The sequence below is a fragment of the Balaenoptera musculus genome, chromosome 5 (genome assembly GCF_009873245.2).
Source record: "Balaenoptera musculus isolate JJ_BM4_2016_0621 chromosome 5, mBalMus1.pri.v3, whole genome shotgun sequence".
NCBI lineage: Eukaryota > Metazoa > Chordata > Mammalia > Artiodactyla > Balaenopteridae > Balaenoptera > Balaenoptera musculus.
The window spans coordinates 29,712,329-29,732,559 of record NC_045789.1 but is presented as its reverse complement, the minus strand read 5'-3'; the positions used below and the strand labels follow the sequence as shown (position 1 = coordinate 29,732,559).

General features: G+C 41.0%; 1 protein-coding gene across 2 annotated transcripts in view; it reads right to left on the bottom strand.

The window, feature by feature from the left end:
- The window catches only part of ARHGAP10 (Rho GTPase activating protein 10), a 327,424-nt gene that overhangs the window by 94,703 nt on the left and 212,490 nt on the right, over positions 1–20,231 (bottom strand). For both annotated transcript variants that reach the window (XM_036853059.1, XM_036853057.1), the window contains 3 exons: positions 19,220–19,278; positions 6,686–6,791; positions 5,053–5,212 (listed from right to left, as the gene is read on the bottom strand). In XM_036853059.1, the coding sequence (XP_036708954.1) occupies positions 5,053–5,212; positions 6,686–6,791; positions 19,220–19,278 (325 nt within the window). The remainder of the gene's footprint in view (positions 1–5,052; positions 5,213–6,685; positions 6,792–19,219; positions 19,279–20,231) is intronic.

Here is a 20,231-nt window from a genome sequence, read left to right as displayed (position 1 = left end):
AAACAAGGCAGATATGAAAAGAGAACCACCTGATATGGGTTTCTTTTTTTTTTTTTGATGATTCTCAAAGGCTCTTCTGAATCTTCAAGGGCCCTGGGGGACTGAGGCAGGGCAGAGAAAAGGCGGGAGTCACATTATAAATATATATTTCTTTTATGACATTAAAAATGTATAAAATAGCAGAATAGGCTCAATTTAAACAGATCCTGTAACTCGACAGGGTTCTTTACACACCTGTTTAACAAAGTTCCTCTGAAGACGGCCCCCACCCCAGCTGTGAGCTAACAGGTGATCAGAATATGAGAAGAATGAGCAAGCCGTGGACAACGCAGGTGTACGGGTCCTCCATCATCCTTCCTTTCCCCGTCACGTCTGCTCTGACTTTTCCTCCCATCTGTTCTTCTGTCACATGGGAAAAACTGGAAGTAGATCCAGACTTATTATCATCCATTCCTGAACACTCACACGTTTAAGGCCTTACAAGTTGCTCTCAACAGACATCTCACTCTTGGAGAGAACACGCCTTCCACTCGTCCTCATACTTGCCCATCTCCTGACAGCAACTGGCATCACTGACAACACCCCTTGACCACCCTGACACTGAACTCGTCTGGGCTTCTTCTGGCTCCTCTTTTATCACTAAGAGTAAAATCTCATTATTTCTCAAAGACATTGTTCTTCTCTTCTCTGAGTAATGAAAAGCAAAGGCTTTGGGGTCGAACAATCCTTAGTGCAAACCCAGGCATTGCCACTCGCTAGCTGTGTGGCCGTGAGCACGGGATCTTGCACCCTTCGGTTTTTCTCATATGCATAAAGGGATAAGATATGTAATATGAATTCTGTACACGTATAAGGATACCATTACATATATATACGCAATGGGCATTACACACACACACATAGGTCATATGAGATAAACACCGTATATAACAGACGCACCAATGAATTCTTTCTCACATCTATCTCATGTCTTTACACCATATGGTACACTTTCTCCCACTAAATTCTCTCCCCAGGTTGAGCCCCACATCTCCAACTGTCTGCTGGGCTTATCTTTCTGGATATCCAGACAACAACTAAAATTCTGCATGTTATAAACGGAACTCATCTTCTGCCCCAAACCCATTTTTTCCCTCCTTCCATTAATAACACCAATATTCTCCCAGGATGGAAGATTCAGCATCATTTATAACACCTTCTTCTGAGATACAAGTCCAGTGCCTGGATTGTGTCTATCCCGCCTCACAAACCGATGCTCTCCACCTGTAACTCACCATTCTCACGACCATGCCATGGGACCCCTCACCTGGTCTTTTATTCCTCTACTTTCTACTGCCAACCCTGCTGCCAGATTAAGCACATGAGGCTTAATCTTAAAAACCACGAGAGGCCCTGATACCTCTAAAATTAGATCCAAAGTCCTAAGGTGGCCGTCTCAACCTCCCCACACCTGGCCCAGATCTCCTTCCAATCTCCTCTCGTACCACTCGCCCCCGTTCCAACAGGAGCCTCTTGTTCCCAGAACACACACCTGCTGTTTCTCTGATGACATGATGCCCCACACCTGAAGTGTCCCCTTGAAACACCTCCACCTGTTCAAACTCCATTCTAAAACCTACTCAAATCACCTCTTCAGGAAACTTTCCAGATTTCCCACAGTTGGACATAAACTCTCCTCGGAAATCTCGGCAGCTTTCTCTCTATCTGTCTGAGAGCAATTACTCTCCACCATTTCTTCTTTTCCCTACAGGACTGTCTTCACTTCTCCCAAATCTCACACCATGTCTGACTCAGAGCAGGCACTCATGACAGATGTACTGAATTAATCCATAACAAGTACAGTCTGTCCTCCGTGGGTTCCCCATTAGCGGATGTGATCAACAGCAGATCGAAAATATTTGGAAAAAAAGGTTCCAGAAAGTTCCAAAAAACAGAACTTGCATTTGCTGCACGCTGGCAACTACTTACATAGCATTTACATTGTATCAGGTATTATAAGTAATCTAGAGATGACTTAAAGTATATGGGAGAATGTGCATAGGTTATATGTAAATACTCTGCCATTTTATATAAAGGACTTGAGCATCCGTGGATTTTGGTATCCGCAGGGGGTCCTGGAACCAATCCCCCCCAGCTACCAAGGGACAACTGTATACTTTAAGAACAAAACATATGCAGAACTCACACATTTTGAGGCACAACCCCAATTTGAAAATCCTTGGGAATTTCACAGTACCCTTTCTACCTGGGAAATGCAATTTTCTGGTTTGCAAGGGAAGAAAGACCTTCATAATTTTTTTGGCCCGCGAACACTTCTTTTAAAACAAAATCTTAATGTACTGAGTGGAAATGAAGCCAAAACATATGGATTAAGTTTCCTATAAAGTACATATGGATTTTATGAAAACAACAAAGAGGCTTGGATAAAATGTGATCTCCAAAGCAGATTAACCAAGGGTCTTTTTCTAACTCCAAAATTAATCTGTAGCTTTCTTGCTTTAATTATAGGTTGAAAGTTTCCTTTTCTGACTTAGTGACTTTCCTAGTCAGAGTTAACATTTTTCACATTCCTAGGGAAGAAAAATAAGTAACTGAGGAAAAGAAAACATTTTCCTTCTACTGTCATTACCCCCCCCCATTCCTTCTCCTTCAGAGACACCACCTAGGCCGTTTCATTTCATTGCTAGTTTCCCCTCCTTTTTTGAATTATAATTTTTTTTCCTTCCTCACGAGACTATTCTTTTTAACGTTTGCTATCCTTCCTCCCTCTCTCTTTTTCCCTTTGTTCTCAAACATTAAGAGGAACCATATCTCTCCCTCACTACATTCAAGTCAAACATCAGCTCCTTTGGGTGGTGTATGTGGATCCGTTGTCAAGAAAACGTATGGCTCAGCTGGGGCCAGACATCCCTATGAAGTGTTTCTACGCAATCACCCTTGTTAGCAGAAATACTCTTCCTCATAGCAGAGCCTGGACTCCGAAGTGAAGTCCACTTTAGCAGGAACGAAGAGCTGGGAGTGAAAGTGGACAAGGATGAAATCAAAGGGGGGAAAAAAGAGGTAATAGGGATAGTAAGTTCTCAAAAATGTTCACTAATCCAAGCTAACTGCCCCGACCCAACCCCAAGCAACCCTCTGCTTCCAAAGCTAAACTCACACACTCAATGAAGAATCTGAAAGCCAATATCTCACCTCCTCTTGGTAGGAAACCTCAGGACTTCAATCAGTATTGGTTGTGCGTTCACAGCACTATCTAGACTGGCCACCGAAAGGGAGAGAGGGAGAACCGAAAGCCCTCTACTTCATTCTATAAAGCTCCATCTCCGAGAGTGGGTCCAGTTCCATCTGCTGTTAACTATTATAATTGGCTCGCCAATGCCACTTGGAATTCCTGTAAGATTGCTTAACAAGGTGAAAGCAGCCCTCTCTATTTCCCAGCAGAAAAAAATCGTGTACTTATCTTCCCAGCTTCAAATAAGAGAAGAAAATAGGAAGCTACGGCATTAGATGGAGAGCCTTTTATCCAAGAGCAAGACCCAGAACCAGTATTTTCACAAATAAATTGGATAAAAGTTCTCTTAATTGGGATTTAATCTAATGATAGCTGCGCTCCTAAACATTGTCTCGAAGCTTATAGTCTAATCATTTCTTTTTCTCAAAATGAATAGTAGCCATCGTGCCCTGAAGCTGTCTGGAGAGTTCACCGTACACATTAATGACAGTTTGACGGGGCCATAAAAGGAGGCATAAATGCACCGCTAGCTACCAAAAAACAAAACCAAAAACCCCACCAATGTCTGACACCCACAAAACAAACCGCTTTTACCATACTGGTAAAGCAAATCTCTAACCAGGTTTCAAGCCTAGCTTTTCAGTGGGAACCGATATTTGCACCAGCTAGAATTGCTCTAGCCAACAGCAAACGCAACAAGAATCCAAGAAGTGTTCTCGCAACACTTGTGCAAAGGGACTACACCTCTCTTCATCTGTCTCTTTCCCACTCCCCTGACCCCCAGAAATTTCACTGAATCCATTAATTCACCAAATAAATACTAACCAAGCGCCTAAGGAATACCAGGTATTCTTCTAAATGTGCAAAAAGATCTTTGCCCTCAAAGATCTAGAAGAAAGAAATAGATAACAACTAGAAAAATAAGTCAATCGCATAATATGTTAGACAGGGATGTGTGCTGTGGGACACAAGTCCCGAAACAGGGCTCAACACCCTAGATCGTGACCCGCTTTCCATCAGGGACTGTAATGTTCATCTTCACCTCCCAGCACCTAATACATGCTTGGCATATAACGCAATCTCAATATTTTAGAAAATTTATAAACAATTAAAGTTGCTGACCAAGCATTTTAACAGTTTTCCAATTCCCTATCTTAAAAGTAAGGAAAGTTATTAGCAAGGTCCTGATCTATATGAGCAGAATAAAGGGGGGAAAAAAATCTAAAAGTTCTTGAAAGAGTCTATTGTATGTTGAAAAATCATGTATTCCCTTGAATACAGAGAAACAAACAACAGGATATGTTACCTAAGAGAGTATTCATTTTAAACCAGAGATTCTCAACCTGGAGGCCCCAGGTTTGAGGATGTTGTGTGTGAATCCCCGGAAACTGTTAGCGCAATTGCAGGGAGAGGGACAGTTGTGTGTGTTTTTCTGAGGAGAGTGTGATACAGATTGACAAAAAATGTTTTCCCTGTGTTACAGTAAACAGAATTTGAGTGAGAAATCCAAGGATAGGAACAAAGGCAGCAAAAAACATAAACAGTCCACAATGACACTGCCGATATTCCTTTGCATCTGGATTAAACGTTGCTTCCTTAAACCAGTGAGATAACAGAAGACCGGGTAAGCTTCAGATTTGTGGAACTCCATCCAAAGACAGAAGCTCCATGAGGACTTCTCAGAACCAGGCTCACCATCATGATAATAAAATCATTAAATAAAAAGAGAGAGGAGGGAAATCTAAGAGGACAGTTGTACCTCACACAGGGACGAGCCCGAAACAGGAAATCTCTTCTGGAAAAAAAAAAAGCACTTTTACCTTTTCATGGTTTTCAATTAAAATTTCCACGACAATATTCTGAAACTTCAAATCCATGATGGCAGCAACAGTTTCTTCCTGTGGCCTCATCAGAGTTGGTCCAAACACCACTCCTAAATTTGCCACGGTCATGAGGTTCTGCTTGGAGTGATTTGAAACACTAACAAGATGGGGGGGGGAAGAAAGGTCTCTGGTTAAAAGAAGGGGCAATAACTGTGGCATGTAGAGTATTTTGCAACTCTGTATTTCCCTAAAAACAAGGAGGCAGACTCAACTGTCCTCAATGTCTGCCACTGAGATCACCGCATCTGGCAAGGCCCCATGTGATGGGGTCCCTGACTACCTTCCTGCTTCCCTTTCTTTGATGTTCTGCTTAACCACAGCATCTTTCTTAATAATTCTATGTATATGCTAAGCTTGTGTCTCTGAACACCTTCATTTACTGTTCCTTTCTACTTAGAACATTGCTTCTTTCCCCAGGTCATTACACCCTCGCTTCCAGGGACTACTAGACCACATGGCACCATTGTAAGAATCACCTTCACAAGCACACAGAGCTTGATCAGAACACCCACACTCATCCCTCTGGCCCAGTACCATTGTGCAGTGAACAACCTGGACAACTGTTCTCGGCAGCCCTGCAACCTAATTCGGGTCTCAACTCAAAAGGTTTCATCCTCAGAAACGAAGTTCCATAACAACCCACTTTATAGTCCAACACCCAACATATATTCTTTATCCCTCACTCTACTTGGTCTTTTTACCATTTATCACCTGAAATTATTTTATATTTTTATTTTTAATGTTTATCATCTTTTCCATCTTAGAAAGAAGGGACTTCGTGAAAGTAGGGACTTTGTCTATCTTGTTCAACTATGTATCTTTGTATCAGCTAGCACCTTAAGAATGTTGTAAAGCAATTATACTCCAATAAAGATGTTTAAAAAAAAAAAAAAGAAGGCATTCAACCAATATTTGCTGACCAAATGAATGAACAGCTTTACTAGCAGTAGGACCCTTGGAAACTCATAATATCCTCTGGCCTTCAGTTTCTTTTTCATGTGAAATATGGGTTGTAAAACATAGCATTCCTCAGCTTCCTCTCACCTCTAAAATTTTGCAATTACAGTGATCTAGGAGTCCTTTATATATGAAGAAAGAGCTAATTTTTCCACTGAATTATTAGATTTTGCTTGCTTTGCAAAGAGGGAGTGAAAGGAATAAACTGGATCCTATGAAATAACTACGTATTATTGGATTAAACAAACTTGAAGGACATGTTCAGACTCAGAGTTAGGTAGGTGTGAAACCAAGCTAAATTTGCTAACAGGCTTATAATCACATTTCCAGAATCTGTATGCAGGGAAATGTATAAGATTCTCTTTTCTTACTTCAAATCAAACCCTGAGTTGCTGGCAGTGACATTAAGCAAATAATTATACGACTTCATGAAAGCATCACATTTCATCACTCTTGTCCAAAACACACACAATAAGGCAAGTGTCCAGCCTGCTCTCGCAGGTGTGGTCCCTGGTATTGTGTAAACAGCCCCAGTTCCAAGTGTTACATATCCGACACCACCGCACGGTGCCCAGAGCAAAATAAAGCAAGTTAGGAAGAAAAAGAGGCTTACTTAGTTAAGTGTTTCACCAAAATATCCAACATTTCTTTATTTTTCTCCGGCAGTTTGTGTACCAAGAAATGGATAGCGTTAACACGAGATTCTGGGCTGCCGCTTTCTTTTAAGAAAAAAAAAAAAAAGAAAGAAAAGAAAAAGAAAAAAATGGTTAGCAGAGGACTCAGAATCAAATATATTCCTAAAAACAATTACAATAGCTCATCCATTAAATCTTTAAGCAGATAATTTACATGTATTTTGTCACTTTTCAAAGGAAAAGAAAATCCATCTATCCATCTTTCTCCCTATTATGAATCTTCTATGCCTCCCCTATGACATAATTTCAGCGGGGCTGCAATTAGTGCCTTTCCCTCTGCTGATATTTAAGAACAGAGGGCGACTACGGATTCTCCCTCTGGCACGCTGCATCTCAAGTCTGCTCCTCGCTTACCTGAGGAGTCTAGTCACTGGGTCACTGCCCCACATTGGAATGCAAATAAAATATCAGGATTAGGTTCCTCCCTTTTATGGGTTAAACTTTATCCCCCAAAATGATATGCTGAAATTGCAAACCCCCCTCCACCCCGGTATCTCAGAATGTGACTATTTTTAAATGTACCAGGGATTTGTTTTTATCAGGTGTGGTAAGACACGCAGACATGGAAACAGCTCTCAGGAACGAAGACGCTTATCCTCACAGATCCCTAGAAACAGGAGGCATGGCACGCCATGCAGGGCCACATGGGGAAGCACCGGGGAGGTCAGGAGGCAATGAGCAAAAGGAAAATGTGGGCAAGAGGGTTTATTGCAGTATCCACATGAAGGCACAGGCAAGGCAGGGTAAGCAGGCTTAAGATTGGTTGGTGTGAATTTTTTCAGCAGGCTCGGGCGTATAGAGACTGTTCCTGATTATCTGTTACCTGGCTCTGAGGCGGTTAAGGCAGAAGAGTACTGGTCTGGAGTGTTAGAACCCGAAAGATGGGGTCGGGGAGGGAAAATGGGCCCTGGATTGGTTAGTTTGCACATGGAAAGTGTGCTCAGGTTAAATATCTCTAGGAATTGGTTAGCCCCAGGAAGGGCTGTCTCCCCAGGGTCAGTCAGGCCCCAGATGTCGAAACATTAGAATAATGAGACATACTTGACGGTGCTTATTTGGAATAAGGTCACTGCAGATATCATTAGTTAAGATGAGACCACAGTGGGGCAGGGTGGTCCTTTAATCCGATGGCGGGTATCCTTATAAGAAAACAAAGACATAGAGGGAAAATGGCCACGTGAAGGCAGACATACAGGAGAGTATCACGTATCAATGGAGACAGAGATTGAAGAGATGCGCCTACAAGCCAAGGAATGCCAAGGATTGCCAGGAAACACCAGAAGGTGGATGGGGCAAGGCTCCCTCCCTAGAGCCTTCCAAGGAAGCATGGCTCTGCTGACACCCTGATTTGGGACCTCACCTCTCGAACTGTGAGAGAATAAATCTCTGCTGTTTTAAGCCATCTGATTTGTGGTACTTTGTCACAGCAGCTCTAGCGAACAAATATTGAATATATTACCTTTATTCCTTAGACTTTGGTATTAATGATCATCCATGGCTCTTACTAACCTTGTGTCCAAATTCCCTTTATTGTGTTGATAGAATATTATGGGACAAATCAATAAAATGCTTATTATTGAGAATTATGCTAGAGTTGTCAGGGGTGTCAAAGAAGTGACTGATAAGAACTTGGTGCTCAGTTTACCACAGCAGGAAGGAAGGTTACAAATCGTTATGGAAGTTCACAGAGAGCTGGCAGGGATGCTCAGGAAGGTTTCGCATAAGGGAGAACGTTTGAGTCAGAGCTTGAAGAACGGGAGAGGTTTCGGGAAGGGTGGAACTGAGGGGTGTGGGGTACATTCAGGATTCAGCAAATAGTGTGAGAAAATACACAGCCTATTCAGAGACAGCTCCCTAAGCTGATATAAAGGTGGTCAGAGCCAAACATTGGTCCGTAAAGACCGATATTACTCAGCCATAAAAAAGAACAAAATAATACCATGTGCAGCAACATGGATGGACCTAAAGATTGTCATACTGAGTGAAGTAAGTCAGACAGAGAAAGACAAATATATGATATCGCTTATAGGTGGAATCTAAAAAAAAATGGTACAAATGAACTTATTTACAAAACAGAAATAGAGTCACAGATGTAGAAAACAAACTTATGGTTACCAAGGGGGAAGCAGGGGGAGGGATAAATTGGGAGATTGGGATTGACATATACACACTGCTATATATAAAATAGATAACTAATAAGAACCTGCTGTATAGCACGGGGAACTCTTCTCAATACTCTGTAATGACCTACATGGGAAAAGAATCTAAAAAAGAGTACATATATGTATAAATGATTCACTTTGCTGTACAGCAGAAACTAACACAACACTGTAAATCAACTATACTCCAATAAAAATTAGTTTTTAAAAAAAAAGAGAACTTGTCTTTACTGGTTGCTTCTAAATTAGTCACTGAAAGTAAAGCAAGGAAGGAATATGAGGAGAGTTAAATTGGGGGGAAGACATACCTGACATTTTTAGAGGATGAATTAGAATGGGGAAAAGAGCAAACTAAGAGGGAACCGCTCTGTGGTCAAGAAGTATTGAGGCAGGAAGGGGCGGGGCTGGGGGTGGGGAAAGGGATCAAACTACAAATAAGGAAATAGAGCAAAGAAGTATAGTCTGCAGTCAGATGGTGGAATCACCGCTTCCAACTGACAGCTAAGTGGCCTTGAGCACGTTACCTAACCTCGCTGGGCCTCAGGGTCCTCACCTGCAAAATGAAGTGAGTAGCACTATCTTAGAAGGCCACTTGAGATTCCGTGAGGCGGCATCTGTAAAGCACTTAGCCCCAGTAGCTGGCATACAGAGGCACTGGACCGCTGTTAGCGGTCATTGCTGATGCTGTTCACGTCACTGTTGATGTCTGTCTTCCTCTTATGTCAGAGCTACTATGGAAGAGGTAGAATTGACAGGATTCAGCCTCGGACCGGCTACGGGTCAAAGGAAGGAGGCAAAGATGACCGACGTTTCATGTCCTGGTTACCTGGCAGTACAGTCAGTTCTGCTGACAAACAGGAACCCAGGAGGCAAAGCGGGTTTGAGGAGGAAGATGATGTGGAAGTGATGGAGAAAGTGACATTCAGGGGCTGGTATTCTAGCAGGTATCTGGGAAGGGGAAGAGGCTTTAGAGCTGAAGGCCAGCCACGCTCTCCAAAGGATGTGACCTCCAGCACGTGGCCAAGGCTGCCCGAGTACTTCAGAGGCTAACAGAGGACGCGGTGGGGAAAAGAGCTCCAAACACGTACAAGGGAGATGCCAGCAGGGAGCTAAGCAAAGCACAGGAGGAGGAAGAGACGAGAGGACCAGGGAACTTCAGTGTCGTCAGAAAGTCAAGTGAGAAGAAAGCTGCAAAGACTGGGGAGCTAGTGCTATCCAGAGTTAAGGGAGACTGGGGAATCGACAGACAGAGAAGGGGGCCACGGCTAAATTTACCAATTTTTACAAAAAAGGAGGTTAAAGAGTGAAATGCTGAAGAGGATGGGGAGGGTGGGATTTCAGACCAATGGTTCAAAACAGGAGAAAAGGAAGGGAAGGGGAAAGAAAGGTAAAGCAGATCAAGAACAGGGAATTTGGTGGGGCTTTTTTGTTTGGTTTTTATAACTGAGGCACAATTGACATGTAACACTATATTAGTTTCAGGTGTACAACATAGTGATTCAATATTTGGATACACTGCAAAATGATCACCACAATAAGTTACCAAATTTTTTTCTTGTGATGAGAATTTTTAAGATCTACTCTCTTGGGACTTCCCTGGTGGCGCAGTGGTTAGGAGTCCGCCTGCCAATGCAGGGGACACAGGTTCGAGCCCTGGTCCAAGGATCCCACATGTCACAGAGCAGCTAAGCCCATGCGCCACAACTGCTGACCCTGCGCTCTAGAGCCCGCGAGCCACAACTACTGAAGCCCGCGCGCCTGGAGCCCATGCTCCGCAGCAGGAGAGGCCACTGCAATGAGAAGCCCACGTGTAGCAACAAAGACCCAATGCAGCCAAAAATAAATAAATAAAATAAATTTATAAAAAAAAAGATCTACTCTCTTAGCAACTTTCAAATATACATACAGTATTATCAACTATAGTCATCAAGCTGTACATTACATCCTCATGACTCATTTATCTTTTTTTTTCTTTTTCTCATTTATCTTATAATTGGAAGTCTGTACCTTTTGACCCCCTTTCTCCCACTTTGCCCACCCCCCGGCCTCCCACCTCTGTCAACCACCCATCTGTTCTCTGTACCTATGAACTTGGGTTTTTTGTTTGGTTTTTGTTTTTTTTTTTAAGAGTCCACAAATAAGTGAGATGATACAGTATTTATCTTTCTCTGCTTGACTTAGGGAATTTTTTTTTCAAAATGATAATAGTTTCACCTTCTTATCATTGTAAAAATTAAATATCTTTTCTGCTAAAATTTTAGCAGACATAGATAAAATAAAAATTCAGTTAAAAAAAAAAACACTAAAAATCTGAAACATATATAGTTGAGAAAGAGCAAGCAATCAGACTACAAGAACTCCTACAAATCAGAAAAGACAGAGAAAACCCAAAAGAAAAACAGGGAAAAGCATGGAGCAGAAACTTCATGAAAGAGGACAGCCATACCACCAATAAGTGTATGGAAAAAGCACTAAACCTCATTAGTTATCAGAAAAATAGAAATTAAAACCACAATAAAGGATTCCTATACACCCATCAGGATGGCTTTAAGTGAATATTAAGCTTGGGCAAGGACACGAAGAAACTGGAACTGTCACAGAGTAACTGGGTGGGAATAATTAAATGGTACAACCACTCTGGAGAACTGTTAGGCAGTATCTACTAATGTTGAACACACACATTCCCAACGACCCCAAAATGTCACTCAAAGGACCACTCACTAAAGGACACACAGCAGAATGTTCTCGGCAGCAGCACCCTTGGTAACAGTCCAAAACCGAAGCAACTCAAGTACCCATCAAGAGCAGAACAGGAGGGTGGTGGTATGTTCATACCATGGAATACGGTACTGCAATGAGAGCGAACGATCCACTGATTCACTCAACAGGAATGAATCTCACAAGATAAGCAAAAGAAGCCAGACACATTGGTATATTATGTTTGATTCCATTTAGAAAAAAGGTCAAATGCAGCAACCCTCACCTGTGGTGTCAGAAGTCAGGAGTGTGCTCACATATCATGGGGGTGGATGGTGACCATGTAGGTATGAGGAAGGGCTTCTGACAATGTCTTTTTTTTTTGGCTGCACCACTCAGCTTGTGGGATCTTAGTTCCCCAACCAGGGATCGAACCCAGGCCCTCGGCAGTGAAAGCACAGAGTCCTAAACACTGGACCGCCAGGGAATTCCCCAATGTTCTACTTCTTGATCTGGGGGCCGATTACATGGCTATCTTGACTCTGAAAATTCATTAAGCTGAACACTTATTATTTACACTTATTATTTGTGCACATTTCTGTTATGTTTCAACAAAAGTTCCTTAAAGTTACTCACAGTAAATCTCAACCTATGATAAGCTAGTAATTTTTTAAATTATTTCAGATCCTTTTTCATTATGTTATTACAAGATATTGAATATAATTCCCTGTGCTATACATAGGTCCTTGTTGTTTATCTATTTTATATATAGTAGTGTGTATCTGTTAATCCCAAGCTCCTAATTTATCTCCCCCTCCCCTTTCCCTTTTGGTAACCATAAGTTTATTTTCTATGTCTGTGAGTCTATTTCTGTCTTGTAAATAAGTTCATTTGTATCATTTTTTAGATTCCACATATAAGTGATATATTGTATTTGTCTTTCTCTTTCTGACTTACTTCACTTAGTATGATAATCTCTAGGTCCATCCATGTTGCTACAAATGGCATTATTTCATTCTTTTTTATGGCTAATATTCCATTGTGTGTGTGTATGTGTGTATACACACACATCTTCTTTACTCATTCATCTGCTGAAGGACATTTAGGCTGCTTCCATGTCTTGGCTATTACAAATAGTGCTGCTATGAACACTGGGGTGCGTATATCTTTTTGAATTAGAGTTTTCATCTTTCCCAGATATATGCCTAGGAGTGGGATTGCTGGATCATATGGTATCTCTATTTTTAGATTTTTAAGGATACTCCATAGTGTTCTCTATAGTGGCTACCCTAATAACTTTTAAATTTAATCATTTCAGAGTTTTCCTTCCTTTTTGTAATGAGATGTTCAAACAGCCTATTTCATTTAATGTATAATGGAGGGACTTCCCTGGTGGCGCAGTGGTTAAGAATCCGCCTGCCGATGCAGGGGACATGGGTTCGATCTCTGGTGCAGGAAGATCCCACATGCCACAGAGCAGCTTAGCTCGTGCGCCACAACTACTGAGCCCGCGTGCCTAGAGCCTGTGCTCCACAACAGAGAAGCCACCACAACGAGAAGCCCGCACCACAACAAAGAGTAGCCCCCGTTCGCCGCAACTAGAGGAAGCCCGCGCACAGCAACAAAGACCCAACGTGGCCAAAAATAAATAATGAAATTAATTAATTAATTTTAAAATATATATATATATAATATATATATATATATATAATGGACATCTCTCCATGTCTTAAATGGAGTGCACACCATCAATTTTATGAATATTAGATGCTCCCAATGTTGTAAAGTTAAGTTTGTTCCAATTTACACTTCCAGGAGTAGTGTCTGAGAGGGAGGAATGAGATTTTACAACACAGAACACATTGTGGCTAAAGGGAGGGGAGGGAAAAGGCTAGGAATGAACAGGCACATGATAAAGCAGAACGCAAACAATCAAATCATGTAAAAGACTCTTTGATACAGACTACATTTGTCCTTTGAAAATAAAGTACAGCTATCTAAAGAGTTAGGTGATAAGTTACAATCAAGTTTTTAATCTGGAGTTAAACCAAGATAATGCCTTACTAAATCAAGCTGGAGGAAAATGAAAGCAATAAAAATATAATAGCATTTCAACTCACAGCTTTGATTTTTAAAATGAATTTAAAGCAGGGACTCTGAAAAACAGTCAAAAATTCCAAAGGAAGAAAAGGATAACTGCCTACAGTAAGAATTTTGTACATTCAAAAACTGAAAATTTTTGAAAACTGCACTGAAACACTTTCTAACTCATGTGTGTCTTGTCATTAATAATCATCTTCCTCCAAAGAAAACCCAACTTTAATATTTTTTGATTTATTACTTACTGAGAAACATAAGATAGGAAAATAGCTTCCCACCTTCTAAGGATAAGGGCCTTCATTTCTAAGTGGAAAATACTAGAATCAGTTTTAAAAATAAAATCAAAACCTTCCACTTGCTTTTTTGAGTCCCTCTCCCACCAGCTCACTCCCATCTCATTTGAAATCATACACACATTCTTTTCCAAGTCTGCTTTTTCCCTCTTCCTCCAAAAAGAAGAATTTGTGTACAGTAAAACTTTTTCTCCATCTTGTTCATTTTGATATTATTTAAAGCTTTGTATTAATGGGCATTTTCATGTGGCTACAATAATAACTTTAAGGTACTCAAAAAGTTTTCTAAGATAAATTACCCTTAGTTGCTTATGCTATGTGCATTTCATTATATTTTAATTGATATAAATTACAAAGAATGCATAGCATAACTTTTTAAAAATCTGAGATACTGAATTAATCATAACACTAAATTCCTGACGAATGCCAGGGACCGGAGTTTACTGTAATAGCAAAAGTATTTTTAATTGTGAAACTACAAATCAGCATCTACAACACTTAATGTCTATCTGCTTATGTTGCTGTGCCAGCTAATGGAGACTGAAAAAGATAGGAGTGTAGCTTACTGGACCTTATCAAAGACACACAGACAGGGAAACTTAAATTTGATATTTAAACGTCATCAGTCAGTAATACTGTAATTTCAGGAAAGCATTAGCAGTAACCATTCAAGCACTTCCCACAGCACAAGGGGCTTCAATTACCAGACATCAAGCATCCCAGTTCTTCTGTGGGAGACACTAATACCAGAAATTGACTACAGCAGGCTAAGATAGCTTGATGTCATTAAGCATCCAATTCCTTTAATTTCCAGATTTCTGAGTCCCTCCCCACCAAGACAACATGATTTTGTCTTGTTTCCCCTGCAGGTTTACCAATAAGGATAGAACATTCTGGCTAAGCAAATGCCAGTGCCTTGGATCCTATAATAGTTTTCTTTTTCATCAATAAGTGACTAAAGAACTGTGTGATTATGATTTTGCTTCCCAGGTACCTTGACTACAGGAAGAAAACATACTGAACACAGCAAGACAAGTGTTCTGGTTTGGGGGACAGAAATTTTTCGTGTGATGCCATATTAGGCGTCCAGGCTTCAGCTGTCATTCTCAAACCAAGTTTAACATGAGTCCAGCCCTGAAGCATGGATCCAATTCTTACCAATATGATCCATCACAGACTCTGAGCCTGAAAGGCTGAGACACACACCAAGGACTACAACATTCTCAAAGGTAATAAACATCATGCAGTAAGAGATCCAGGTAAATGCCTGCCAGCCTTCCCCAGCTGGCACGACCTTCTGATTCCTGCGTAAACCAAGCAAACTGTATTTTCATCTTACAAATTTCTATACTAAAAGCCCATTATATTCTCTTGAGCTGCATGGTGTGAAATAATAATAAATATACGCATACTGGTCTCTGCACCCAGTTCCTGATGCTGAGCTCCTAAAACCCTTGTATTTGGGGGTGCTCAGAGAGTCTTTTGTTCTAGTATTTCTAGTTTCTGATACAGAGCTCCTAGGGGCTCTGTCACTTCCTGCGTGATTGGAATGTCTGACACCAAGCTCCTAAGTCCCCTGGAATTTGGAGGCTGATAAGAACATCTTCTGTTTTAATGAGGTGACTTTTGGTGGGCTTCTAGATGGGGGCTGGTCACAAGAGAGGTTAGAAGCTTGGAATTTTCCGATCGACCCACCATTCTCTGGAGAGGGGAGGGGGCAAGAAATGGAGCTACCAATCCATCGTGGCTACAGGAGGAAGCCTTCATAAAAATCCCCCTAGCACAGGGTATGGACAGCTTCCAAGTGGGTGAAGGTTATCTCTATGCCAGGAGGGTGGCACCCCCCAACTTCACGGGACAAAAACTCCTGCACTCAGGACACTTCTGGACCTTGCCCTGTGTACCTGACTGTTCATCTGTATCCTTTGTCATATCCTTTATTATACCATAAGCTGGTAAACGGACATTTGCATTTCCCTGAGTTCTGTGACCACTCTAGCAAATTCTCACGTCCAAGGTAGGGGTTACAAGAAAGCTGATTTCTAGCCGGTCAGTCAAAAGTACCAGGGATAACCTGGGACTTGGAACTGGTGTCTTTCATGGGGCGGGGGGTGGGGGGGCAGTTTTGTAGGACGAGTCCTTAACTTGTGGGATCAGAGGCTAACTCCAGATAAACAGAATCAGACCTGAATCCAACTGCAGGACACTCAGCCGGCATCACAGAATTGGTTGGTGTGGGGAAAACCCACACATTTGGTGACCAGAAGTGCAGTACTATGTGTGTACAGAAGACACACAGGAGTGATTTTCCTAGACAGAGGGTCTCCAGTTCCTTTTAGCAATTTTTTTTTTTTTTTTTATAAATTTATTTTTGACTGCGTTGGGTCTTCGTTGCTGTGCGCGGGCTTTCTTTAGTTGCAGTGAGCGGGGGCTACTCTTCATCACAGTGCGCGAGCCTCTCACTATCGTGGCCTCTCTTGTTGCAGAGCACAGGCTCCAGACGCGCAGGCTCAGTAGTTGTGGCGCACAGGCTTAGTTGCCCCGCGGCATGTGGGATCTTCCCGGACCAGGGCTCGAACCCGTGTCCCCTGCATTGGCAGGCAGATTCTTAACCACTGCGCCACTAGGGAAGCCCCCTTTTAGCAATTTTAAGTTAACTCCCTTAGCTGAAAGGGTTATTTGGACACTTTCAAAAAAAAGGTTTTTTTAATTTCTCAATGCATTCACCATTGACCAGTAGGTACTTCTTTTAAGAATGAAAAACAAAAGATGTTTGCCTTCTGTGGTGAAAACAAAGAAAGAAAATTCACATTTGTATCATACACTCCAGAAATTAACTCACAGGTTCTCAAGGGAGCTCTACAGGAAAGAAACTGATGAGAAGAAATGAAGGGACCCAGGAGAAACCTTCAGAACCCTCAGCAGGGAGGGGAGAAAAGACCATCTCAACACCACAGAACAGACTGAAACTACTGCACATGATTGAAGAGAATCAAAATTTAGTTTCCATGCTGGTGTGAGAGGCGGTAACAGAGATGGGTGATGCTTGATCATTTTAGAAGTCATCTCAGCTAAGACACTGCAGCAAGACAAGGGAATCTCTGCCATCGTTAATGGAAAATGATAGTTTAACTGCAATTCCAAGTTTCCAACATTATTCAGGAGGAAGCTAATCCCGGCCACCTGATTTCTGGGACCGTTTTAGTCAGCGCTGGAAAGGACACATGCAAAAGATCAGAGGGCCTGCTCCTACACTCTTTCCTGAGAGAAGGGCGCTCACAAGAGAGCTGAATAAAAAATGAAAGTCTGCACTGGAAATGTTGGCCATGAAAATACACCCATTGAATATACGTACTTTTCCCCATTAAATAAGGTAACTATGGGTCTCATGCCAACCGTAACTCCACTTGGGTGCAAATACCTGCCAATAATTACAGTAGCTACAGTGTTTCTCTGGAACAGGCTTGTTATTCAAATCATTGTGAAGACTCTACGTCAGATCCCGACATAGTCAGGAAGCAGAACACAAGGTACTTGTCTAGGAGGTGACGCTACCCTTCGTACTTGTACAATGTCTTCTCCCACAGTGTTGAAAGACAGCCTCAACAACTCTTGAAACTCACCTCCTACCACCACGGACTTAGTAAACACTTGTAAGTTCCTACCTCTTCATCTGGTAAAATACATCGATGTTAGAATTTCAAACACTGGATTCGGTTACAAGGTGTGATAATGATACTAACTTGTGGTAAATGAAAACTTTACTCCATAATCCCTTTATCTTTCTCCAATTCTCAAAGGATTCTAGATTAAAACTGGCACTCTTCTGCTTTTTCCAGTCTCTGAGGCAAACATGAAACAACTGTCCTCCAATGAGAGTTTAATTTCTCTTCCCCCGGTTTGCCAAAAATGCCACGGGGAAGAATCAAAACAACTAAGCATTTGCTTGAGTTTTTGCCAAGAAATCTTTCCCCCACTTCCTTGATCATACAAACTCCCTTTAAAAAGAAAAAAGAAATCCTCTTCTATGTGAAAACAAAAGTGAACAGAACCATATTTTTGCCTTTTCCAAATGCCTGTTTTATATGTAGAGTCTGACTGGGCCGAACTATTCCTTCTTTCTGCAGCCTCCTAGGAACCTTCATGCTGGCTGGAGCAGGGACCTCACAAGAAGATACATTTAAAGCAATGTTCAGGCAGCACTAACATAGGACCCAAAGGGATTGCTCTAAAGTTTTCAACAGATTAAACGATGGAATACATCCAAGGGAAGAAAATAAAAGGAAATGGAAATACAGTTACAACTACTGTCAGTGCACCTGTGAAAACCAACACTGCAGGTTTTAGCCAGTGGAACTGGGGTTTTGAGTTTTAAATAAAGATCTCCAAAATCTGGCAAGTTACTTAACATGTCTCAACCTTCCTTTCCTTAACTATTAAATACCTAACACCAGAATATTTCGGAAGACTGTGATGATTTAACACCAAGTGTCGAATAGAAAAAGTGAGTGTGTATAACAGAGAGTGTAACAGAGTGTATCACAGAGAGAAAACAAGAAAGCTTGAAATGAGTATGACTCACAAAAAATTTAATCACAAATTAAAATGCTACCAACTATAAGCCTTTTTCATTTAACATTTTATCACATAGAATTCACTCTCTACCAAATATTGTGTGGGCTTCCGGCATGAGCTCACAATATTCCTTCTGCCTGCAATTTCCATCTCAATATCTTTCTACGTGAAGTCATTTCCAACATGCGAATCTCTCCGAATCTGCTTATCTTCCCAACCGTCTGCAAGTTAAATACTCCTGCGTTCCCATCGTACTGTGCTCATGCCATTATTATATACATTATGGTACAGGGAGAGGTGTGTGTGCCCCAATACTTGCTAAAGAATTGGCTCCTGGGGGCAGAAATCCTTTCATGGCTCTATATATTCATTATATACCAGTGACTAGTGCACAGTAGGAGATAAATAAATGTCCGTGAGTGAATGAATGAATGAATGAATAAATAAATATATTAATTGTCCCTTTTTTCATCTTCTAAAAGGGGGGGGGAACCAAACACCTCCTCAAGTGATTTCCATTTTTAACACAGACTACAATAACATAAAGATAAATTTTTCATGTGGAAATTTCAGTTTGTACACACTGTCAATCACAAAACTGTTTCTATCACCTCGATGTAATACATACTGGCTGGAACAATGAAGTCTCCGTGTAATTCATAGGTCATCAGCGGCTCTGGAAGACTCCTGTATTAAAAGGACAGCTTAGAATTACCAAACAAATACAAATAGGTCACCTCTTTTTGCATTCATTTTTTATAAAAGGATATTAAATATGTCATGCATTTCTTAATGTGCAAAACTTCCCTAGGAAATACTTTTACATATCAAAAAAGATACATCATTCAAATGGATTCCTCTATTAAGTGTTATCTGCACCACGCACTGTCCAAGCTTAAGCAGCCACAAATCTCTATCAGATCTAAGCACATAGTATTTCATATTTAATCTTGGAAAGTACCTTTATAAACATCTGATTTCATGTATAAAACTTCCTTCCACATACTAACTTATTTAAAGTCAAATATTCTATCCAACCAAATATAAACATATAATTTTGAAAATCACCTCTAGGATATTAACTGAAGATGCCACAAAAAAATATGGAAAAGATTAAACAAATTTAAAGAAATCCCTCTTTTTTTTTTTAAGATTTTTTTGATGTGGACCATTTTTAAAGTCTTTATTGAATTTGTTACAATACTGTTTCTGTTTTATGTTTTGTTTTGGACATGAGGCATGTGGGATCTTAGCTCCCCGACCAGGTATCGAACCCACACCCTCTGCACTGGAAGGTGAACTCTTAACCACTGGACCACCAGGGAAGTCCCTCCAGTCCTCTTCTCTTACATCTCTATTATAAAAACATGATATCCAATACTGATGTATGCCTATGAAACAACAGAGAAATGAAATAAAATTGATCACAACTTGAAAAACACCTATATCATTTTAATTTTCTACAACCAGATTACATAAATGGTAGATTTTTATCCTGTGGTCAATAGAATGTTACAGTTCCATCAACATTTATACATATCTTAACTTTTAAAAGACCAGATCTCCAGACTCTATAAACACCTAAAGAACACTAAGACAAGTTATCAATCTGCACAGCCCTTCTGGAGGGCTATCTGGCA